The sequence below is a fragment of the Typha latifolia genome, chromosome 3 (assembly GCF_019914945.1).
Source record: "Typha latifolia isolate L0001 chromosome 3, TyphaL0001v2, whole genome shotgun sequence".
NCBI lineage: Eukaryota > Viridiplantae > Streptophyta > Magnoliopsida > Poales > Typhaceae > Typha > Typha latifolia.
The window spans coordinates 432144-456940 of NC_133088.1; the positions used below are offsets into that span (position 1 = coordinate 432144).

Below are 24797 nucleotides of genomic sequence, written 5' to 3' on the forward strand. Positions count from 1 at the left end.
ATACCGAACTAAATGGATTCGGATCGGTTTATCCAAATGTGTAATCGGATCCCTATCAGCGAGATTTAAGGCCGAGATGGATGCTTGGAAAGCAAACCATGGGCTCACTTGGAAAGATGGGCGGGCCCTTACCCTGCTGTGTCTCCTCTTAATAACAAGATAAGAATGTTCATAGTCTTGCACTTGCACTGAGAGATACTACAATAAAGTCTGGCCCATAATTCTTCAGAATATTGTGGGTGTGGGCCCCCTGCAAATTAATTAAAGGACCCCACTAATCATGCATTTCAAATGATAAAAAATGTTGATCGAGTTGGCTGGATTATGGCAGTCGGCACACACAAATATTGAGCTTAAGATCAAAGTCTACTCAAGCTTAATATTGGGATCTTATAGTATCCAGCTCTATTTCAACTTGTTGCCATCTCATCTATAGCTTTTCCTGAGCGTGATATGGCCACTTCGCTTGTGGATTAGTAATTGGCATCGCAAGTAGTTATTGCGAATGTATGGGCTTGGAGATTTTGGGTGTGAGCCATCAACAATTAATGCCAGTGATTCCAGTGACTTTAATGTCTCTATTCAATAAAACACGCACATCAGTTCCAAAACCCAAGTGGCTTATTTTGAAATACCCAACTCACCACCCATTGGCCATCGCTCAAACATAATAGCAAATGGCACGTCTAATTGATACGAACTCAATCATTTGGCATCACAAGAAAGCCATCTCCAGCTATGCATGCATTGCAGACACATAACTTGAAGTGACATGACTTTCTTCTTGGTATTTATGCAAATAACCTCCTAGATTTTAGACATATTATAGAAAACCTCCTTCTGTTAAAAGTTATATTTGTAAGGAACCACCTCCGTATGAATATTATGAAAGTATTCTTTTGGTAAAAAAAAAAATTATAGAAAATTATTATTTATAGGGTAGTTAGAGATGATAGTTTTGCATGAAAGAAAAGGACTTGTGTAAATATGCAAAACCAGGTGGTTATTTGCAAAATATCCTCTCCTTTTCAGTTCTTCTGAGGTGGGGTCAGATCAAGTTCTGGTCCCAACCAGATGTGATAAAATTGGCCATAAAGTAAGTGTGACAAAGATTCGGCACACGTATGGGCATTTGCGACTCATCCCATGCCTCTAGGTCTAAGCGGGCCCATTACAAATAAACACGATGAGTTTAATTGGGACCTTCTCCAGCCAGGTATGAGAGAGGCCAACAATAGGGATCTCTCCATTCGAGATGTCTAAACTTCTTAAATGCCGCATCTCTTTCATAGAAGAAATTCTCGATATCATGCGAAAAGAAGGACAAAGTAATGAGAAATATTTACATAAACTTCACATTCATCTCTAATTCGATTTCTTCTTCTTCTTCTTCTTCTTCTTCTTCTTCTCTCATAAAAGCGGGAATTCTGTACAATCTCTCTGACTTGGATTAAGTATTGATACAGAGCAACAGTGAGAAGAGAGTTACATAAGTTTCACGACTTGTATTCTTCTGATCTTTGCCTAGTAACACGAATGTAGCAGAAAACTGTTGCGAGGATAGCCGTGACAAGTCCACCAACGATCACTTCAGCCCCGGCGATCGACTTGTCAAAGACATGAGGTCTTTGATGAAGTTTATTCTCCGTTGACGCAGCAAGTGCTGGCCCGGCTCCTACCGGAGGCAAGCCGGAGGAAGGCGAATTAGCCACGATAAGCTCAGCTTTGACCGGAAACTTTCGAGCTAGAGCTAGAGTCATCAGGAGATAACAAACTATGAAAAGAAAGAAGACAACACGAACCATAGAGCGTGACATCAAAATCTGAGAGAGATTAGAGAGTGCCTCCAAATGATTGGAACTTTTGAATAGATAGTACAAGATATAGGAAGCTAAGTAGCCTTTATATAAGGATGAGTCATGAGGAATGCCTAATGAGATTACTAGTAATCAAAGAGCTTCCTTGTTTGCAATTAATGCAAGGCAGGTAGAGGCATTCTTCCATTGGTAGGTGGTGGAAGATTTCAGTCCAGATTTTTGAGGCCCATCGCATGTGGGTGTACCATGCATCTGCACGGTTTGTTTGATAGGTTAGTCAGATTGATTGCTTTCTATGATAGGAATGCATTAATACAAATGACACCTGTTGTACTACAAATGGCAGAGAGAAGAACAGCTATATCCTCTTAAGATGAGGGTCCATCCAAATCATAGATACTATTTATTGGATTGGTTTTATAGGGGTAGTCCCTGAATCAATCGGCAAATGGATTTCAAACAAACAGTTTTTTTGTTACTTGGGAACAATTGAATCCATCAATGTGTTCAATTTTTACTGGATATCTTGATTAGCTATCCAATAGTTACTGGCTTAAGAGATCTGTTATAATTAAAGCATAAACGTTGCTACGTGGAGTCAAAACTCTAAACCTCTCAACAGAATCTGTGTCTCGACTAATATAAGAACATCAAGAGAAATTACTAAAATCACTTTGTATATGTAGTTGTTTATGATCACTGGAGTTCGAGTATGAGAAGCACAATTGTCGTCCTTCATGTAAGTGAGAAGTTAATGAAAATATATGCATCATTCAGGAAATGTGAGAGATGAATCCCCATAGAGCAAGATTTTGGGCAGAAATATTACTGCAGAGGATTGTTTTAAAACAATAAAAATTCCCAAGATTCTACAAGTCAGGACTCAGGACAGAGATATCAAAGCTCATTTAAAACCAAATTTCAAAATAATGGATGAAGCAGATCATGAGCTGCCACTCTAATGATCGCCCCGTTCTTCTCTCTGGAGCTGTAGAGTTGTCACTCAGCTGTCATATATTTGGTTCAATAGAAGACAGCAAGAACTTGATCAAACTGGTTTGACCCAAAAGCATTTTTCAGGGGAATAATACTCTCTGGACATCAAAATATTTCTCAGATGTTACCACATTAATATTCCCTTTGAGTATTATCTTGATCTAGTGCTTCTGCAATTGTTGAATCGTTTTACAACATGACAATCTGATCCTGAAAGGGGAAATTCACATCCTGCTACAAGAAAGTGAAACAAACCTGAAAATTTCCTTCTAAGAGGGAGCTAACGTACTATACCACATTTGTAAGAAAGTAAATGAAATTACTATGAACTAGAATACTCTGATCCCTATAAAGTTCTGCTACAAAACATGCTAGAGAGACAGGTGCAAATTTGTACAGTCTAACAACATTATTAGTAAAAATTATAGAAGACTTCTTGGCACAGAAAAGTTGACTTTGAATTTTAAAATTTTAAAGTGATAAGAAGGTCATCCCGTGACAAAAATGTTATGGTACCATTCATCATTAGAAAAAGCCCTAACAAAAATGGCTTTCTGGTATTGCAAAAAGTTCATATTTTGAATTATGATCCAATATTTGGTGCCATTGATAGTGACAGAAATGCAAAGGTATCAGAAATTAGAGCTTGATCACGGTTTATCTTAATAATCTTAATTATGCTTCATTAGGTCAACTAACTCAAGAAAAAAAATGGTCATTGGGTTCTACAGAATGAAGTTATTGATAACATGGTACATGAAATCAGAGCCTATAATTGATCGCCACGGAGCTCAGAAGACTATATCAATAATACTGCTATATCAATGCGTATTAGCTGCGCTCAAAATTAACTAGAGAAAATATGACAATCTGTTCCGAAACTATCAGTAGAAGATATTAAATTGAATTAGATGGGGTAAATAGAACATACCTTATCTCATACCAAAGATCTCTTCAGGGGGATCGTAAATATGCCGCTCTGGAAATAACTCCTCAAAATCTTGTTTCACCCTATTCCGCAGAAGTGGGTGTGGTAAAAGCCCCTTCAACAATATCCTAAAGGGCAATTCCTCTGGAGGATCAGGAGATTTCTTCATATCCTCGTAGATATTCATTGCATCTGATGGTGATCCATATCTCAGGAACCCCCTAATAACTTCAGCATATGTTTGTGAATCAGGAAACAGTTCCTCTTTTTTCATGCTTTCCCACACTTGCATTGCCTCTTCCATCTTTTTACTCCTTGCCAAAGCAACAATCAAATCTTTGTATAAGTATATATCTGGTTTATACCAGTCCTCCTTTTGTATAATCTTGAACATCTAGGAAAGGGAAAAAAACAGAAACCATTCTATAGTCATTTTGACAAATTTGAAAAGAGAAAACCAAGAAGGCACCCTATATGTAAGCTAGTAATCACCAGCCAAAAAGAAATGCAAGAATATAGACTACAAAATAGCATGGCACTCGTACATATTAATATGCATTGATATATCTTGCAGTAGTATTCTAGGACATACTAAGAGATCATCAGTCATCAAACATAAGCAATGCTCTGGGAGATAGAAATAGAAAATTACATTTATTCGTTATGTTTCAGTTATGACCTAAATACAAAATGAAACAACTGGAAGCAAACAATATTACTAAAATTCAGGATATAAATAGATCATTAGGTGGTGGATCACTACTAGTGAAGTCTGTTCTTCGCAAACACCAAGAGATTCTGCTTACAAGAACCAACATTAGATGCAGTCAGAAAAAGCTTGATTCCCTTATATTAGAGGTAAGAATGATTCTCTCATCTCCTAAATAACCAAGGGAAACAAGTAACGAATAAGAGCACTAAAAGGAATCTCCTTCAGAAGTACCTATTCAATTGTATTTTGAATTTTAAACTTCCTCCAACTTTTAAGCTTTAATGTTTCCATGCCACATTAATATCCCTGATTACCAATACAGGATATGTTATACAGTTCTTCACCCAAAATTTATCAATTATGATAACTAGAAGGTCACAAACACTAAATACAAATCTAAAGTAGTTCAATTTAGACAGGAAATGTGATACAGACGAGCATTCCATCAATTAACTCCAGCTCTAAAATCTAAAGTAAAATTAATCAATTTCACGAGATATCCAAATCAGAAAGCCGCCGTAAAATCCCATATGCATCATAAAAATCATACCTTGAGCGCCAACTCCACCTCCTCCTGCCGCTCCAACTCGGCGAGCACGGCAATCTTGTCCATCTTTAGCAGCCTCCGGACGTGCGATTTGATAAACTTCTCTAGCTTCTCCTCATCATCCTTGAATCTCTTCAATCCCAAAATCACGAAAAGAGCCTCCTTACCTATCAACTTCTTTCCCCTCCAAAGTGGTCCTCTCGGCCTCCCGTCGTGGAAGAAGCGCCCGAACTCGAAACTGGGCTGGATTTGTCGCGATTCTCGAATTGGGTTCTGGAACTGGAAGGGGGAAGAGGGTAGATGCAGTCGATTGGTGAGGATTCGAAGAATTGACGAGGAGAATTTGGGCGTTCTCGATAGGAAAGCTCGGATCGCCATCGGAGGAGGAAGGAAGGAGATGGTTAAACCTCTCGCTCGCTGCTCAAAAGTAAAACCCTTGAGCTACAGAAGCCGACGAGTATTTGTGTGTAAATCTTATATGGAATCTCTTGTTGTAGAGAGAACTAGGGGCAAAATACGCGATCGTTTTAGACCGTTGGATCGGGTGAAGATTATTTGCAAGAAAGTGCCTATCAAAAACTTATATATTCCTATTAAATGAAAATTAGGATATGGCATGAAAATATGTGATGCATGATTAAAAAGCTGAAGCGTAATTTTAGCATCCACAAATTTTTATCTAATTTGCATAAATTGGACAACAAATAAGTTGAACAATTTTAGGTGCTGATACACTGTTCATACATCCAAATGATATACTAAAATTGCTGACTGCAAACCCAAGTCTATAAAATAGTTGGTTAATTTTCAGAGGCTTTCACAGATGATAACAAAACCTTTCTTAATCCAATCATTGAGATCTCCTGGTCATCCTTCACCTACACAAAGAAACAAGGAATTAAAATTGGTTTGCAGTTCGTTGCAAAGGAATAAATTATCTTATAGAACAAAGCATCTTTAGGCCGGTAGCACTCACTTCAATACAGAACACACTCTTGGAGAAACCACAGACAGTTACATAACTTATATTAGTCACTTCCACGTTGAAGCTTCGCAAGGCTTCTAGCACTTTGGTGAATTGGCCAACGTTGTTCTTGTAGACAATCTTCAGTTGGTACTCGTTTGGCCCCATAGGATTCAATTCAACCTCTCCCTGTTGTGATACAAAAGCTAGATGAACATAACCAAGAAATCATAAATGAATAATTTGACATGAGAATACCTGACATTGGACAGTCTCAGGTGGAACCATGGTGTCAGTGGTTGATGCACCTCGTTGCTTCTCTCCCTCCTCTTCTTTTACTTCTGAGAGCTCCGTCTGCAGGTCAAGTACTTGCTTCTCGAGCATCCTGATGTGGTCGATCGCGTCGACGAGGGTCGATTCCTTGCTCATCTAGCAACATCAAGCAATTCATGATCAGCTAGCTATAAGGAAGTTGGAAAATTATCATCTTGGAATCTAAAGCTATGCATGAGAGGGATTTAAACATGAGATTGATGCATAAAAACGCTTAAAGTTATTGCCTTTGTAATTGTAGGCACTAGAGCTCTCAGAGACAAGATCATGTTGTTGAGCTTGCTCCTCCTCCTCCTCTCTGCAGCAAGGTTCTTGGACTTGTACTTCTCCTCGCACATCTCCATCACCTCCGGCTTGACGAATTCTTTACCTTCGTCGCACATGTCGAGCACCAAGTCGACGAAGTCGACCCCTTCAGCTTCTGGGAGCTGCCTGACAACGCGATCTCTAGAGCAGAGGCGAGGCATTGGAGGAGCAGAGCTTCCTCGGAATACAGAAAGCTCTTCACTCTCTCTCTCTCTCTCTCTCTCTCTCTCTCTCTCTCTCTCTCTCTCTCTCTCTCTCTCTCTCTCTCTCTCTCTCTCTCTCTCTCTCTCTCTCTCTCTCTCTCTCATGGGGGCAGAGATATTGTTATAGGAGAGAAGAAGCCAAGGAATCTCATGGCATTGTAGCATAAGGACTGTGAGGTCGTACGTACTATTCCCTTTTGCTTCTCTTTTCTGGAGCTGGTTAAGCGGGAGCCAACTTTGTTGTTAGAGATTAGTTTTGGTCTACCCAATTAGTTACTTGGTTAATGTAAGATAAAATGCAAATTTTATGTAAACCAAATAGTAGTTTTTTGCACAAACAGGTATACAAGTTGTTCTTGGAGCTATGCCACTTTGCAAGATGTATAACCTGGGCTGCAGAGGACCCGTTGTTTTGTTTACTCTGAAAGTAATTAAGTGAAGTCCAAAGTAGGATTAGTAGAGGAGATAAGTAAAGTGTGTCAGGGCAGTTTCTTTTACTTTTTGACAGGAAGGGTTGTTAAAACCAATCGCCTATGGAAGTGATAATTACATCCCAACTGTGTACTTGGCAAGCAGATATTGGCTGCTAAAGCACTGAATTCTGTTATGTTTTTTTTCCTTCAATAACGATGAAGAAGGCTTTTTTCGCAACAAAAAAAAATGGTGGCGGCTGCGATAAATTCTCGCAGATCATGTCATTATGGCACCAAAATCGTTGTTCATGATTATTATGCATTCCCTTGATCATGAATTTCACAAATTTTTCATGAAGTATTCAATATTGTTAGTTAACCTACTGGAATCTGTCCTGGTCCATCTCATTGGAGGCGCACACCATCTTATTAGTTGTGTGTGTGTGTATATATATATATATATATATATATATATTATAATTCTAACCTTTATAGTTCCATACCCAAATTTTGATTAAGAACCCCAGTAAGTACAGTTCCCCAAAACCCCTACTCTTCGCTTGAGCGAAAACCAAAACCATGCCCGCCTCCTATCGCCTTTTCCGCCTTCCCCGCCTCCTCCTCTCCCGCCTCCTCACCTCATCCGTCTCCCCGAATCCTAGCCCTAGCCCTAACCCTAACCCGACATACCCAAAGACCCTCAAAGCAACCATCAATGCCCTCTTCAAGGAGAGCGACCCGGATAAGCTCGCCGCAGGCTTCATATCGGCCTCCTCCTCCCCCCGATTCCGCTGCCGCCACCGCATATACGAAGTATCCGTACGCCGTCTGGCCGGTGCCGGACGCCGGGACGCCGTCGAGGCCGTCCTCGAGTCCCAGAAGCTCTTTCCCTCCGACCTCTCCCACGAGGGCTTCGCCGTCCGTATCATCTCCCTATACGGCAAAGTCGGCATGCCCTCCCATGCCGCCGCCACCTTCGACCAACTTCCAGCCCTCGGCTGCCCCCGCACCGTCAAGTCCCTCAACGCCCTCCTCACCGCCTACGCTGACGCCTGCGACTTCGATTCCCTCTCCGTCGCATTCGAAGAAATCCCCAGGAAGGACCCATCGATCGTGCCAGACGTCTACTCCTACAATATCCTGATCCGTGCTTTGTGCGAAAAATCCGATCTTGATGCCGCACTCGATGTTCTGACCCTCATGGAGAAGTGCGAGATCGAACCAAATTTAATCTCGTTCAATACTTTACTCAATGGATTTTACAAGAATCAGCGGTTCTCAGAGGCGGAAAAGATCTGGTCTTTAATGAGAGAGAATAATGTGGCGCCGGACGTGAAGAGCTTCAATGCGAAATTAAGAGGGTTGGTTATAGACGGGAAGGCGACAGAAGCTGTGGAACTTGTTCAGAAAATGAAGGAAGATGGTCTAAAGCCGGATACCTCTTCCTTCAATACCCTGATCAGAGGGCATATTACAGATGGAAACTTGGAGGAGGCCAAGAGGGTTTACTTGGATTTGGTGATGAACGATTGTGCTCCCAATAAGGGCACCTACGAGGCGCTGGTTCCATCACTTTGTGATTCTGGGGACCTCGACCTGGCTGTAAGGTGTTGTTTTGATAGCATGAGCCGGAGGTGCTTTATGGATGCCGCAGTGTTGCAGGCGCTCGTAGATGCGCTGGTTAAGGCATCGAGGGAGGAGGATGCTACGAAGCTTGTGGAGCTTGGACGCAAGAATAAGTACTCGAGAAAGAGTTTGAGGATGCCTGAGAAGTGCTCGGCTACATAAAAAAGGTAAACTTATCTCTGAAGTTCTACGGTTTATCTGGCACTTCATAAATAGGTCAATCCAATTTCCAATGTTATGGTATCATGTTAGTTAAATTTGTTATCATTGGATTGTTGTAGGTTTGATGCAACACCATACTTGTTCCTTCTCGAATTTTGAAAAAGTTAGAAAGAGAAAGGAAATAGCTCCTCGATTTTGCGTGGCTTTACCTATTGTTGTTAGCATTCTTTGTGCTTGAATATATCTGCTGTGCCTTAAACTTTATAATATAAAAAAATTAAGACTTTTTTATTTGGTGCGTATATATAAGTTTCCTTTTTAATTTGGGATCAAACACCACATTCTCTTAAAATATATATGTATAATTTTTAAATTAGGCACGTTTTTTTATTTATCTCAAGTGAGAGTATGTGATAAAATTATTATACTTCTTTCTTTACCAATATATATATATAAATTTATTTTTACGTTTAAAACTTATACACCAATTAAACGAGACCTATCATAGTGGTATTACTTTATTTCATTTATGAATATTCCTTCCATCTATATACCAATTACTTTAATAAAATAAATCAGATTTTTATCAACATCTATATATCTTGTATCCTCAATTTTCTATGTCTCTTCCCTTTTCCAAATTGGTTATTCTGGTTGCTTATATATGAATAAAGAACATTTGATTTAGATCAAATTTAACTCAAATTATTATGTAATTAAATCTGATTCGAAGTTAATTTTAATTTGATTAGATTTGCGTAATCTATAGTCCAGGTCATTTGCTTTACTTTCAAATTTAAATATATTTGGTTATATTTGTTTACGAACTTAATCTTTCCTTAACTAATCCTAGATCGTTTTGTCTCCTCTCTATCTCTCTAATACACGAACCTCTCTCCTCCCTAATTCTCTCAGGAGAATAAGTTGAAACTGGTATTAGTACCGGACATAATTAAAGAAAAGAATACTGGCAAAAACAGTAATTACGATCTTCAGATCAAGATAGACAATTTGAGAGAGGGATAAAAAATTTTGCTATCATTTATGGTCTTAATCCATGCCCTCGGCCCCTGACATCCTGTCCTATACCCAGTCCCGATATGTGCGCACCCATTTCTTTCCAATGGGTCTAACTACTATTTGACTATCAAAAAAATATATAGTTCATGCCTGCTCTTTCAAAATAATAATAATAATAATAATAATAATAATAATAATAATTTTTAACTAAAAATAAGATAAAAAAAGTCATGTGCATTGATAGTTTAATAAATAATATTGATTTGAGGGGCCTAGGGTATGGATTAAGATTGTTTTTTCAAATTATCTCCAAAACCAAGTGAAAACCATGTGCATTATGCTGATCTGATGTGGTTATGGCAAACTGGCGTAGGATACGTGAAAATAATCTGTAATTTAGAACTTGTAGGTATGTATATGCCGTGCAAAACCTCATGAATACTCCAATGTAAACCAACATCTCTATTATCTAATGTAATTTATGTATTTTTCATAGCAGTCTGAGTTGAGACTTGACCGCGGAATGTCTACTTTGGAAGATTGTTGAAAAGATAAATTGGTTTTGTATCTTTGCTTTATGGAAGAAACAATATAAGAAATAATATCTTTTTAATCAGGGAAGTTGTTTTTATAAGAGCACAAGTTGACCTTGCAAATACGTGGTAGCACAATCATCAGTGGAGATGCATTGTTCTCTATCTGTTTTTTCTTAGAGTTCTCTTTAGAAAAAGTAATAATAATGGCGAAAAGATTGACGGCGGCAACAAGGTTGAAGAATGAGGCTAGCAGCAGAGTGGGGCATCGGCGGTGGACCACGAGGTGACAATTTATTCGAATGGGATGCCTTTATACTTGGGTAATCAAGCATCTGTTTTATAAATTTTTGTTTTCTTTTTTGGGCCTTCTCTCATGCATCTTTGGTTGCTAATATACGTATATATACTTGGTTAATTTCCTTCACAGACCGGAAGGTACCCCATGGGAGGGAGGTACGTTAGGTTACTATGTCTACATACACCATTTTGACAATATCTAAGATATATTCATCTTTTTACGCCATTTTGATAATATCTAAGATATATTCATCTGTTAACCAACTTTTTCTTTAGCTGACTTCTCTGGTTGTCTAATTGAGATTGACGCCTAAGAATTAATGCCCTATTTACTGCAGGTAGATTCGAGTTGACTATATCCTTCCCGCTGGATTATCCTTTAAGTCCTATGACTAAAATTTCAAGACAGGCTCTTTCACCCTAATTGTGAGTTTACCTATATGCACGATCTTTTCTTGATCTGACTAATGTTAGTGAGACAGTTTGAACCGTAGAGTTGGTATCGCAGAATTAAGCTCATATAGATAAAGCCTGACATAGTATCTTGAGTGCCAAAAAATTTGCTTGGATGCAGTTTTATTCAGTTCTTCCGCACATGAATAATTTGGGTATATGTCTAGCTGCAAAGTAGTTGCATATTGAGTATTGATATTATCCTGTGCTGCAGTCTACCCAAATGGATGTATCTGCTTGGATCTTTTTGAGGGAGATTGGAACCCCGCATATTCAACACAAAAACTTCTTTTAGCAATCCGGGTACTTCTATCACTTTCATTGAATCAGTTATAAGTTTAATATCTCTCTGTGTGCCCAAGTTGATGGACTAGAGTTGAAAATGAAAACAGGGCGTAGAAAACGTTGTTCGATCTGCTCATCTACAATTTGAACAGAAAGTAGGACATTAATTTTTTTTTTTTTCCTTTTTGCAGGCATTGCTCGACAGTCCGAATCTAGACTCACCCGTCAATCCAGAGGCCGCCAGACTTTACAGCACGAACAGGGATGAGTACAATAGAATGGTGCGGGCAACCATTGCAGCTTCCTACGCACCTCCAAGTTCTTTGCAATCCTCCAGTAGCCAGTGATAATGTCTCGTTGTTTTTCCTAGAGAATTAGTTTGTTTGGTTTGTTATTTAACGACTTGGTATTGTTAATATTTTCTAAGGCAAGTTTTTTTTACAATAATACTTGGAAGTTTCGAAAGTACCATTTTAAGTTTAATTCACAGTATGAAACTATGAATATGGTTAGCCTGGGCCGTTTCTTTGAGAGAAAGAGAGGAGATCCTCCCCCTGTGGGCGTTGTGAAAATTGAACTCCAATCTGATAATGAGGCCCAACAAAGGAAGGCCCAAATCACAATGTCAGTAGCCCAGCTTAAGTTTGGTCAATAGGAACATTCGATCAGCTCCAACCTTTGGTTTAAAAAATTCTTAGTCCAATTCCCAAGCTTCAAAAGAGGAAGTCCACTTGCTGAAGTGGAATTCCTTGTGTTGGTGTTCTGTCCAAAGAGATTATATAATAATAGAACTTGGTTGATTCCAAGCTTAGGTTGCACGACAGAACCGTAGACCAAAACAACCACATAAATTAATACAGAATCCCTTGTCGTAGTAATCCCACTTCCTCCGCTGGGATAAGGATTCCGACTTATTACCGAGGGAAAGTGGGGAAGTGGGGAAGTGGGGGGTGAGAGACACAAGAGAGTGACTCGACTCCCCACGTGCCAACGTTTACGTCATCTGCACGTGTGAGAATCTCGAGGCAACTCCAACTGCGCCCATACCTCCACTCCTCGAAACCCCATGTCGTGTTCTCTCCCCTCCCAAGCAACGGTCAGTCCTTTCTATTAATTCCTCTCTTTTGGAAGCATGGCCTCCATTTTAAAAACATATTGACTCAAATCTACTATTCTTAATTTAAACTCACACACACATATATATATATATATATATATATATCTATGTCATCTGTCAAGCTAGCTAGTTGAGTGTGGTTTAAGAATGTCTTAGTTTAAAAAAGAACATTTTTTTGATCTTTCACGCGTGAGATTTTACCTTCATTTACGTTTGCCATCTTGAATTCTCTAGGCTCTGCTACAGTAGGTGTCATGCATGCGTCTAGGCTTAATTTTTTTTCTCCTCAGCTTGAGCTTTAAGCATGAGTGGAATCTAAGAATTGTCTTATTACTTTTTTCTCTTTAAATATTCTACGCGTGAGAGACTGTATCAGATTATCTAATGCATGATAAATATGAAGTTAATGGTTCGTCTAAGCTGTTCCATTTAAATGACAAGTATATAAATATTAAGTATCGGAAAAATGCCACCTCAGTACTTGTTCGAGTATTAGCATACGATATATATATATATATATATATATTTTTTTTTTTTTTTTTTTTGGCCTTGAGCTCTTGTCATGATGCAGTAGTGTGTATCCTGTAGCCATGAACTACAGATCACAGGCACACAGTATCACGCAGTATAAACTGTAAAGTCTGCAAGCGGAAGTGACTTTCCTCAGCCTCATGCATGAAACTGTCCTTGTATCAATTGCAATTAGAGAATCTCACTTGGTACTTATATTATTACTTTGCTTGGCAATAAAGTTGTCATCTTCGTTGTACTTTACAGCATAATTAATAACATGCATAGACTGGGCAGATGGGTTTGGAGCTGTCTTAAAACTTTCCAACCATAGGCATTAGATCTTAGCTGCCCATAAAAAGATGGTCAAACTTTAGGGACACCACTAAGTGATGGTGCCATGGTGGTCTACCAACCATGCTGTTATTGTCTAATGATCAAAGAACCTCAGTGGGTGTGAGGATTAATTAAATGCAATATTTGCTTTCCACAGAGTGTGTTTGGATTTGAATCGTGTCCACCATTATTTGATTATTGCGTTCAAGTACACATGGGTAAGTTTCTTTACCAGGTTGTGTCTCATCTCGGCAATCTGAATTAGAGTAGAAGTTAATTAATTTGCAAAGATGCGAGAGATATATATTTAGGAGGCTTTTGTCATAAGCCATTCGTATAAATGGTCAGACGAACTATTTTCTATACGTAAATATACAGAGTAGTTGTTGACTTGTTGCAGGGAAGAGCATCCAAAATTGAGTAAAAAGAACCAACTTCGATTTTCAAGAGAAAAGAATATTCATCCGTGCCTTCTTTAATTCTCGTAATCACGTCCATGTCTTTTTGCCATTAAATTCACTGCGAAGATGTCTCTCCTCCACTGCGAGATGCCGTGCGCATCCCTTCATTTCAGCATTCCTTCGTGTCAAAGCAATGTTGGTTTATTAATTCGGCGTTGGGTCTTGTAGCCTGCCGTGCCCACCGCCGTATTCCTCGCCTCGGGTCAGCACTGGGAGATCCTTTACGCATTTATTGTGTTTTGGCCATATATTATTAGTTAGTTTACTTGGGATATAAAATAGATGAACTTGGCTTCATCCAATCTGCATGTAGAGGAGAATCCAACATCCATGTTGGCAGAAGGGCAAGTCCACTCTTTTAGCCAGTGTTATATAGACTAATCAATACACAATGCCATTTAAATTTTGCCAGTCATTTTGTATAGGAAAAAATAAAGAATAGCAGGCCCTCAGCGCACCACAGCACACAAGTCCTTCAACTCTACTTGGCTGGTTAAGGTTCACTTCTTCAGTTCATTGGAAGATTAATAGTTTTCAAAATAATCAAGAGGTATCCAAAGCTAGCAAAAGTATTACCTAGGAAGCACCCACACCCATGTTGCATATTCATCATCTTGGCATATTATATCAGGGTGTCTAAGTTTTTCTTTATTAGTATCACTGTACAAGTCAACTGCACCCTGGCCATGAGGTTCGCTATGATGATGCCATGCCTGCTGGCTTAAATTTGATAATGGAGACATGGAAGCAATCACATGCTTCAGATTAACATCATTTGACTTCCTGTTCATCAAAATTCGGATTAGCTAGTGCTACACTTGTCCTAAATTAGAAGACAAAATAGTGTTCCATAGAGGTGAGAAAGTTAGGCCCCGGACAGAACTGGTAAAAGAAAAGCCAAGCTGCTTAAAGAGCTGTAGGAATACGACTTATCACAATCAAAAAAGGAAGAAGCCAGCCATGTCTCCTTTTTTTTTTTCTTCTGATAAAGGTACTGCTCTCAATTAGCTTTACTTCTCTACAAGAAGGGATTGAAACAATATTGCAGATACTCTGGAAACCACCAGTTGTCAATAATACTATGTACAAAGACATTGATTACCATGAAAAGAGCTACATGGGACTGCATCATGAACAGAGCCTGGGAAGTGATTTGGGAACACTAGGATTAGACTTTTGAGTCTTCTTCAGCTTTGTCATCTGGGTCTGCATCTTCCTGCAGATCTTCTCCAACTCCATAACCTTCCATTGCATTCCTTGAAGGTGGGCCTTGAGCTTCTCATTCTCCATTGACAGATCAAGCTTCTTAGCATAAAGAATGACTTGCTCGCCTTCCTCACACTGCTTTCCCTTAATAGGAGTCTTACCAAAGGATTTCAATTGGTTGGTGTCTTGGAGCAAGTTCTTGAGCTTTGAATGTTGAGACACGAGTGCTTGAATCGCAGTTTTTGATGGAAATCTCGAATTTTTAGCTAGGTGCTTGCAGCACTCTGATGAGAGCTTCTCATAGTTTATGACATGACATATCTTCATCTTCTCTTCATCAGATAAATAAGCATGAACCTGCATAAAAAGGAACCATATATTGAATTACTGTATAGCTCAAATAGAAAAGATATATATTCATTGTTGGATAAGATTCCTGAATTTACACAATAGGAACCATATATTGATACGTGCCCTCTCTAAGGAACACCCATTCTATATCTAGCAAAGAACATTAACAGAAGAATTAATCTGAATTACTATATGATCAAACTATGTACCTCAAGATACATGTCAATAGCTCGATAGATTGCATCATGACAATCCCTTGCTACATCTGGAAGGGATGTGGTTAGAGCGATGAACATTGCTGGTTTCAAGCAGGAATCTGGAGCAACTTCAGCCAAGTATAGGTCCATTAAGCTTCCTACCCGCTTCAATCGTGTTAAAGATTCTCGTCCCCCGCTGTTAAGAAAGGATTTCAAGAACCTCAAGATTAGATTCACATCATAAAGACTGTCCACTGTTTTTGTGGCTGGGACTAGTAAATTATCCAATATTGCAAGATCAATTTGGCTGCCTATCATGGTCTCCAATTTATCTCGACAATCTTTACTCAGCTTCAGCGAAGAAGAGATTCTGAGGATCCCAAACAATCCCTTGCAAGAGACGGAGCTTCTATCAAGAGAATTTAGCAGGTCGATAGTGATTTCAGTTACCTTGTTCTTCTCATCAGTTATGGCATTAGTAAATCTACATTTGAAGTAGTAAAAGAGGAATCTACTGATGACAGCATGGTCAACTTTTCGAGCAACCATACTCCTGATAAATTTTTCCACCACATCAGAGTTTAGAACTATGAGATCTTCGTACCACCAAGATCGGCAGTTACTGAATTTTGTGCTGATGGTACTCCTCGTATCACACGAGAAGCGGAAAGCAGAGCTCTCGGGTGAGGAACCGCTGGGGCTTGTGTCACCAGCAGTAGTAATTCTTCCTAGAAGTGAGTCTAAGATTTTGCCAAGGATTCCCGAGGAATTGGCAATAGAAAAGAAATCTTGGCATTGCTTCAAGGCATTGACAGTCTCCGGCCACGTCCAGTATGCAATCCCCTTGAGAGATTTCTCAGTCAACTTGATCAAATTTTGGGAGGAAGAGATGGCATCTGTCATCTCCATGAAATGAGCCACACAGTGTAGGGGACAGGTGTTGGTGGGAGTTATCTGAGCTCTGCCATTGTTGTAGCAGAATCTGGTCAAGAGCTCAAATGCTTCTGCCCCTCCCGGGAAGTCGTGGAATACTACTTTCAGGTCCTTTACAGCTGCAGTCACTGATGGTTTGTGGAATAACTTCCTCAGCCTACCGGAGAAGGATGAAAGGATTTCCTGTAACGAGGACTGAAAATAATCAGCCAAAGTAGCCAAACTATAACAAAGCTATGATTAACAAGATTGTCGTTTTTTAAGAGTGCCAGCTATCAACTCCTCAAGAAAAAGAAGAAAAAAAAAATGCAGAATTTGTAGTTAAAAGTCATTGATAGGCCAATAGCGCTAATACATAGGAAATAGCTCAGAGAGAGCACAATTGAATTGAGAAGAGGAATTCAGAAGCAGGCGCCTTTGACAAGCAGTCACCTTTCTGAGAAACAATCAGAAGCATTTATTTCATGAAAGAAGCAGGAAGCCCATTATGGAGAGAAGGGAATCCTCCAACGAGTCCAGCAAGTTAAGAGGTATAGAAGTTCGGCAGTAGCTCTAGACATTAAATTGGATATTGAAGGCAAAAGAAACAAGAAGAAAAGTAGGAAATTCCTTCAGTAATGGCAAGGAAACAATAAGATCACCCATGAGGCCGGCTTTATTTCATGGCAGAGAGGTGTAAGTAAAAGTGGGTAAAGGTAAGCAGCATTAAATGCTCACATGAATAGGTCATAAATGAAAGAAGGAAAAAGCCAAACCCATGAAGAAAAATGCTTTCAAATAATTGCCAATGTAGCAGAGAGTAAATAGAGCACTGAAACCCATATCCCATTAGAAAGGAAGAAGGAATTGATTGGCCAACAAGACAAAAATACAATGTAGAGGAATACAAATATTACCAAAGAAGAGCTTTGCCAGTATTTTATATGTAACCAAATTCGGACAAGATAGAGGACAAACTAAGAATACATCAACAGTTTGAGAAAATTTAGAAAAAAAAAAATTAAAGTCCACTGTAAGGTGACAAGCTCATATCCTTAGTCATAGTAATAAATGACCAAAACCAATAGCGAAATCCAAAGAAAGGAAGGAACTAGAGGTAAAAAAATAAATGGGAAGGCAAGATGCCAATTCCAATAATAGGATGACGAAAGAATCTCATGGAGAAATAGGAATAGGAAGCGAACATTACTCGCACAAAGCATAGCAAGCAACGAATCCAGCAAATGGAACAAGAGAACTAAATCACAAAATAAGAAATTTCTGAGAAGAATTGTGGATAGAATATGAAATGCAACTAAAAAAGAAACATTTCTTGTTAAATTGTACCTTGCGAGAAGATGCTCCGGAAGAAAAAGTTTCCAAATTGTTAATTCAGATTAAAGAAGATTACCTTATCCACAAAGAAGATCTCCTCCCCATTAACATCCACTTCAAGATCACAACCCATCTCCAATTGCTTCCACTAGCAATCACCACATGAAACTTCAAGAAAGGAAGCTTTGCAACAGTAATTAGAACCCCAGCTTCTGAGACCAAAGACTAAAAAGGACTACAATGATGGACTTGGGAAAGGAGCTGGGAGGAAAAAGGAACCCGCAAAGCTTATTCTGAGATGGTAACAAGACAAGGGCAAGCAGGGCCCCTGTGACTGGTCAAATGGAGAGAAATGAGAAGAGGAAATGGGTCACATTTCCATGATTCCAAGACCCAGAACCAGAAGACAGATAGGAGGAGTGGAAAAGGAGGATAGAAGTATTAGAGAAGGGACTTGAACAGTAGTTTGTAAGTGACCTGACATTCCTGAAAATCTACTCTCTAATATGTTTCTATGCTCAAAGAATGCCTTTGTTTCTAATGTTTCTCTTGGGCTTCTCTTCCTGAGCACAGTACTCAACTGCTCACCTCTCTCTCTCTCTCTCTCTCTCAAGTGCCCTCTGTACTGATATAATACCACTTCTTCCCACAAACAACATACAAACAACACCAACCCAACAAACATCTTCCTTATTTAAAGTGCCTTGCTTTCCCATGTGAAATTTTAATGTGCCCAAAGTGCCCATCCTCTCTGGGTGACACCAATAGTCCATTAAAACAAAAGGACATAAAAGCAGAGAGAGAGAGAGAGAGAGAGAGAGAGAGAGAGAGAGAGAGTCTTTGGATCAGTGTGAATCTTTTACACATGACAAATTGCCCCTCCCACTAGGATAGGACCACTAAGACAGTGGGGGTGAATCAGGAATGTAGATTGGTCATTCCTCCTCCCTTCAAAGGGTCTTCTAATGGGACCAGCTTGAGCCCTAGGAGCAGCAAATCCATTACAAAGAAATTTCCACTCCTCCAATTCGTGCATGTGATAGACTTGTAGGTAATATTTAGATAATCGCAAAAACCATTTCATTCAGTAACTTATCTTTTATATGAAATCATCCGACAGGTCAGCACCTCTAGCTTGATTAAATTTACTAGTTATATCTGCTTATTATCTCATAAGTACATAGCGTAATTCTTACACCTTTCTCCTTAATTGAGTTGACGAGTTGGGTTTTGGTCCATATACCTTTCAACTTTAGTGGGACATAAATGGGCCCTATGAGTATAAAGTTTTCTTAAACAACCAAAATATGGCCCAGTGTGTACAACCAACCTGGCCCATATCGAACGGATGATCCAATAAAAAGATTCACATTCAAACCCGACCCAGCCCGATGTGATCATTCGATAAAACAAACAAGTCCTCATGGATATAAATTGATGTTACGTTTCTAGTAAAATTCCAACTCAAGTCCTATTCTAACTTGTAACAAAATTATGTTGCAATAGAGAGAAACCTCCTAACTTACTACATAACAACAGTGAACATTAGACTAGACGATGTAAGTAACAGCGTGTGTGTGTGAGAGAGAGAGCTAGAGAGATAACAACCTTTAAGAAAGTGGTTACAAGTGAGCCCTGTGAGTTCTGCAGTCGCTGTTACCGAAGAAAATCTTGTAAGCTCTAAGCTATATCCAAGACTAATTAGCTCGGCTTCATACAAAGACAACAAATATGTACATCCCCTCCTCTACCATTCGTGTGTCCATTCCGTAGCGCTAAGTTAATTGCTCTTTAGCACATAAACAAACAATGAACCCATGCATGCCATTTTCTTCCTTGAGCTCGATCGTCTGTAGGACCACAAACTGGAAGAAGGTAGCAAGTGCTCTCCTCTCCCTCCAAGTTAAAGACAAAGCAATTTATTCATCAAATCCAGTTGGGACCCAAGCGGTAGTAAAAACGGAGCAATGGCCCTTCCACGTGAGCACCAACATCTCCTCCTCGCTCTTCATCCCCCATCCACTCGCATTCTCACTCAAGAGAAGCTTCACCTCGCTCACCGTCTCCTCCTCGAACGCCAAGCTCGCGAATCCGGCCCTCTTCATCCGCTGCGCAAACCGCATGCCCGATTCCAACCTCTCGATCCTTTGCGCTCCCTCAAACCCGATGATGTTCTCGATCTTCTTCCCGATGTCGGTCTCGTAGTCCATCCTCTGAGAGCTCTCTTTGGGCAAGAAGGTCTCTAAGGAATCGAAAGGTATCCATAGATAGTTGAAGCAAGTAATTATCCGCGACGTAAGGCTAGGAGAATCCAGGTCAGCGTCTTCGTCGGTTGCCGTGACGAGGATTGGATTAAGTTCGTGAATCAAATCCAAGAAGCCGTCTCTCGTATCACTTGGCACGTACCTTAGCCAGTTCTGGCAATTGATGACTAAGGCCTCGTCGACTCTGAGCCCAAGAGAGGAAGGATTCAGTTCACGAGCACCAAGATTTCCATTGTTGGTAACACTAATCACCTTGAATTCCAATGGCACGTCTCTCAACTTGGCAAACTTCATCAGCCTTAGTCCTACCTCCTCTGCGGAGGTATTGAGCAACGGCGGCACCGGCGGCCTAGTAGACGGCACGGTAATTCGCAGCGCCGGCGGGCCTTCGGGCCACTTGGCCATCTCGTCGATAAGCGTCGGCCACTGCATGCAATAGGTGATGCTGAAATCCACGATGTGAACGTTCCGCCGGCCCTGCACCGCCTTCAAGATGGCACCGTTCGAGGCCGAGAAGCCGAACCGGTGCCACGGCGTGAGGTCGACATAGCCCGCCAGCTCGGTCACGCTCATTGGTCGAGGCCGGACCAATCCGGTAGCGTCGAACGGCATGGCAGTAGGGCAAAGGCGCGAAGCGCGTACGATGAGTGCGCGAAGGAACCATTGAGTTAGCCTCTGGTTAGGGTCGCCATGAGAGGAAGCTACGTTGTTGAGGACCCACATGACCTGTTGAGCTAGGGTTATGTCATTGGCCTCGAGCGCGCCGGCGCAGTGGAGGAGGAGCTTCTCAATGCATGGGCCGTCCAAGCTTCCAAGGCAGCCCATAAGAGGGTGGTGCAAGTGGGTAGGGCAAGGGAGAGAAATATTACTAGAGGTGCCTCTTAGCTCAGCTGCCCTCATGGCTGGCTGGCTAACTATAGCTCTTTCTATCCTCGATCTTTCGTGAGAGCTATATAGTAGGGATCGATTTTGGAACTGTTAGCGTTTGTTCATGGATGGCCTCACGTGCATGGGGTTGGAAGGAGGAGGAGGGAGGAGGAGGGAGGAGGAGGGAGGAGGAGGAGGAGGAGGAGGAGGAGGAGGAGGAGGAGGAGGAGGAGGAGAGGGGGAGTAATTGTAAGGTGGTGTGGATGGCACGTGGCATGCAGTGATTGGGGGTTGAGGATTGGGGGAGCTAGGGTTTTATCTTAGGATGAGGGGAATGGGATTTGCAGAGATATATAGGAATTAATGGAGGGGGTGCTGGTTGTTGGAAATCCCCAAATTAAGTGATATGGACTTTATTTGAGAGTGGGTAAGAGGGAGAGATCAGTGTAAGTCTTTGTTTGTTCTCTTGCTAGAGAGATGTGTGTGTGTGTGTGTGTGTCTCTCTCTCTCTCTCTCTCTCTCTCTCTCTCTCTCTAGGGACAATTGTATATATATATGAGCAATATAGGAAGGCTCTAATTTTTGTATGTAGGAATTTTTCTTACATTCTGTCAAATTTAATTAGCTAAGTATTCAGGATGTGCATGAAGTTCCTGTTGCTAGGGCTGCAGACTATCGAAACCCTTGGAGGAAACTCTACAAGGGTATTAAAATCGTGATTGGAATATTTAATGTGAGAGAGGACAAATGAATCACTTGGCATGAAAGGAAACAATTGCTTGGACGGAAGTAGGGGGGAAAAGAAAAAAATAAATAAATAAATAAATAAATAAATATATATATATATATATATATATTTTTTTTTTTTTTCAGGAACTAATAATCTACTATAGTACTGTAATCGTTTTACTATGTGTCTAAATTTGTTACAAGTTCATCATCTAAGGCAAAATTAATTTTCAACGTGACATAATTTACATCCATCCATGGTAGTCAAAATGACACTAAATTTTCACAAGAAACAAACAAAGGTGGCCAATTTGCTCATATTACTGTTGACAAAAGTGCCAAATGATGTTTACTTTTCTTTGAAGAGCCGGAAGGGTGAAAGAATAGGCCAGTTGAGCAGCCCAAGCCGGCAGTACGTTGTCCCGTTGCTATGACCACTATTTTTCTATATACTTGCATCTAACTCTCAATTAAACCTTGAGATCTGAAGCTATGGCTGGTTGCTATGCCAACATTTATCTTGCAAAGAACAAGTAATCATTTTCCAGCGTCCCATATTAGTCCAACACAAAGGACAATGAGACTCCTTTTTTTTAAGAGCATGCCAATCCTTCACAAATGATAAGCTTTAGTTAAATGCAAACAAATGATGACTTCATGTTGTTACCCTTGCTATCTTAAACTAATAAAACTTTGTTGTCTCTTTGCTCTTCAATAAATGCTCTCACGTGGACGGTCAAAAAACATTGTTATACATGTCACTATTATCCAAGTTCTATTTTTTTTAAGAATTCCAAGGAGTATATTGATTATGCCATTAGGTTCAAATAATCCAATACAATTTGATATACAAGAAAAAAATTAAGAGGATGCTGAACGCAAGTCTTATACTTAGCTGAAACAAAGGGAGGCGAACGGAGGTATGGGCGGATCCATTATTTACATCTACATACACAAGTATGAACACATTCATGTACATATACGTAGATGAAATAAATTGAAGGTAGAATAAGTGTATAGTAGCGAAGTCCTTGTGTCTAAAAGCGAGAAAGAAGGAGCCTTGGAGCTCAAGAGATGCTAGACACAAACAACAACGACGACAAAGCTGATGTTGAGAGGGGAGAAAGATGGCAATTCAATGCGGCAAGGCGAGAGAGTCAAAGTTTGTGGTGGAGTTGAGGCAAGAAAGTTCGAAAGGCGGCTAGACTTGAGCAATGATGGTAGCAAAATCGATGCGACATCGTGAAGGAAGATGATGATATCACACTCAGTACAAAGGAGAGATGTGATGAATAATGTGATATGGGGCACCATAGAGAGGATGACAATGAGATGGAAGGAGGACAACAATGGAGAGAGAAATCACTAAGAGAACTACGAGGTGGACGACAGCAAGGGTAAACAGTGTAACAGTAAAGCAAGAGAGAAGAAAAAAAAATGCTCTCTATAGAAGAGGAGAGTAGAAGAGCCATCGGCGGCAACAGAAAAGCATCTCTTGATGATGGGAGAAAAGCTCCAAACCCTAGTAGAGCCAGCTAGATACACTGAACGGAATTTCCTACTACTAAAGATAGTTCTATTACATCTAAAATGTATTTATTTTATTTTCGGTTTTGTTGAGAAAGTAGCACAAAAATTATTATTCCAAAAGCCCTAAATCCATTTAGTTGATAAGATCCTGTTCGCGATGTAACGAAACTTAGCCTGCTGAGAAGGATATATATATATATATATATATAATCCTTCAAGATAAATTAAGTACTCTGACAGCATCAAATACCAGCATATATATGAAACATTGGAAGTTCCAAACCAAGCATCGTAACTCCCACCTCAATTTTGGCTGGATAACTAGTTTGGTGCTTTCTGTTGTCAATGAACTGATACTAAAGACAGACTACATATGTGGAATAGTCCAGACTTACATACAAACCACTTGCATAAATTTGATAATTAGTCGCGAGATAATATTCGTTTTGCTTCATTCCTCGCTTTCATTAGTTTCCCCAGAAGATGATAGTACTGCCATCAGTTTGTCTCGTAGCGTTCTGCAATCATCCATCGATTCTTTTTCCTCGTATCCGTTGCTTTACTCTTTCAGACGACAATAATAATATTCTTCAAGGACGTTGCACAAAGAAAAAGATAGGCCTTCTTCTCGATTCATCATGGCAAGTGTGGATATACAAGTATTTTCGAGACGAATTATCCAGCCTCGAATTAAAAATGGCACAGTACTATAAATATATTTCTCTTGGAGTTCGGCTCGTTTACCTTTCGATCGAATTGCAATACTTATGGCCCGGTCTGCTTATGATAACAGCTATATCCACACAAATGCTAGCCAACTCTAGGCCCGGCCCACTTAAGAACATACACAAATAGCACAAGGATCGACTCTTGCCATTCGCTAGCCCTATAAAAGCTTTGTTAATTTGCTATCATAAATAAGAGTAAATGGTGTAGGAAGAACAAGAGTAGAAGAGCATTGACCATGCAACAAGTGTATTGAATGCACTTCTTCTTTGCAATCTTATATATATATATATATATATATATATATATATATATATATCTTGAAACGCAGTGCAAGAAAAGGAAAAATATAAGAGAGTAAGATATGCCCACCGAGTTAGTCAAGTTGCGGATCTTTCCACTAGCAGCACAAATTTCCTGTGCAACTTTTAGGAGAAAGTGGGCCAAGAAGGTTGCTTTGGGAGTCTCCATCATTGATATCAACTGGAAAGCAACACCTTCTCTTTTCCTTAGTGAATCCAGAGGATAATGTCAAACAAGTCTGTTGTGCTGCAACTCAGTGGTTCGACTCACCTCCCATGATCAAAACAAAAGGAGTTCTTGAAAGGGACAGTGAGCTCTATCTAGCCCACAATTAGTTAGTTATTTATGGGAAGTC

General features: G+C 39.9%; 4 protein-coding genes across 17 annotated transcripts; 1 reads left to right on the forward strand and 3 right to left on the reverse strand.

Annotated features, from left to right (window-relative positions):
• Positions 1–1824: 1824 nt before the first annotated feature.
• Positions 1825–5463, reverse strand: LOC140783338 (protein THYLAKOID ASSEMBLY 8-like, chloroplastic). Of its 4 annotated transcripts, none has more exons than XM_073130206.1 (3): positions 5004–5441; positions 3745–4135; positions 1825–2069 (listed from the first exon to the last, which is right to left on the reverse strand). In XM_073130206.1, the coding sequence occupies exons 1-2, from the start codon at positions 5376–5378 to the stop codon at positions 3746–3748; spliced, it is 765 nt and encodes a 254-aa protein (XP_072986307.1). In that variant the 5' UTR covers positions 5379–5441; the 3' UTR covers positions 1825–2069; position 3745. The 4 variants fall into 4 exon arrangements, with proteins under 4 accessions (XP_072986307.1, XP_072986304.1, XP_072986305.1 ...); XM_073130203.1 differs by lacking the exon at positions 1825–2069 and adding an exon at positions 2601–3044 and having other exon boundaries at positions 5004–5463; XM_073130204.1 differs by lacking the exon at positions 1825–2069 and adding an exon at positions 2601–3047 and having other exon boundaries at positions 5004–5452.
• A 2252-nt stretch (positions 5464–7715) lies between these two features.
• Positions 7716–12045, forward strand: LOC140785107 (uncharacterized). 9 transcript variants are annotated; one of them, XR_012108377.1, is made up of 5 exons: positions 7722–10883; positions 10991–11016; positions 11199–11286; positions 11528–11616; positions 11790–12045. XR_012108377.1 is itself a non-coding variant. In XM_073132842.1 (2 exons), the coding sequence occupies exon 1, from the start codon at positions 7799–7801 to the stop codon at positions 9005–9007; it is 1209 nt and encodes a 402-aa protein (XP_072988943.1). In that variant the 5' UTR covers positions 7716–7798; the 3' UTR covers positions 9008–9012; positions 11790–12045. The 9 variants fall into 9 exon arrangements, 1 of the variants encoding a protein (XP_072988943.1); XR_012108376.1 differs by having other exon boundaries at positions 7722–11016; XR_012108375.1 differs by having other exon boundaries at positions 10991–11286.
• A 2909-nt stretch (positions 12046–14954) lies between these two features.
• Positions 14955–18699, reverse strand: LOC140783249 (BTB/POZ domain-containing protein At3g22104). Of its 3 annotated transcripts, none has more exons than XM_073130058.1 (3): positions 18100–18699; positions 15789–16892; positions 14955–15585 (listed from the first exon to the last, which is right to left on the reverse strand). In XM_073130058.1, exons 1-3 carry the CDS (start codon positions 18154–18156, stop codon positions 15151–15153), a joined length of 1596 nt encoding a protein of 531 aa, XP_072986159.1. In that variant the 5' UTR covers positions 18157–18699; the 3' UTR covers positions 14955–15150. The 3 variants fall into 3 exon arrangements, with proteins under 3 accessions (XP_072986159.1, XP_072986160.1, XP_072986161.1); XM_073130059.1 differs by lacking the exon at positions 18100–18699 and adding an exon at positions 17142–17359; XM_073130060.1 differs by lacking the exon at positions 18100–18699 and adding an exon at positions 17065–17147.
• Positions 18700–19500: 801 nt separating this feature from the next.
• LOC140784599 (scarecrow-like protein 32) lies at positions 19501–21647 on the reverse strand. The gene has a single exon (XM_073132092.1). It carries the CDS (start codon positions 21185–21187, stop codon positions 19943–19945), a length of 1245 nt encoding a protein of 414 aa, XP_072988193.1. The 5' UTR covers positions 21188–21647; the 3' UTR covers positions 19501–19942.
• Between the last annotated feature and the right edge of the window lie 3150 nt (positions 21648–24797).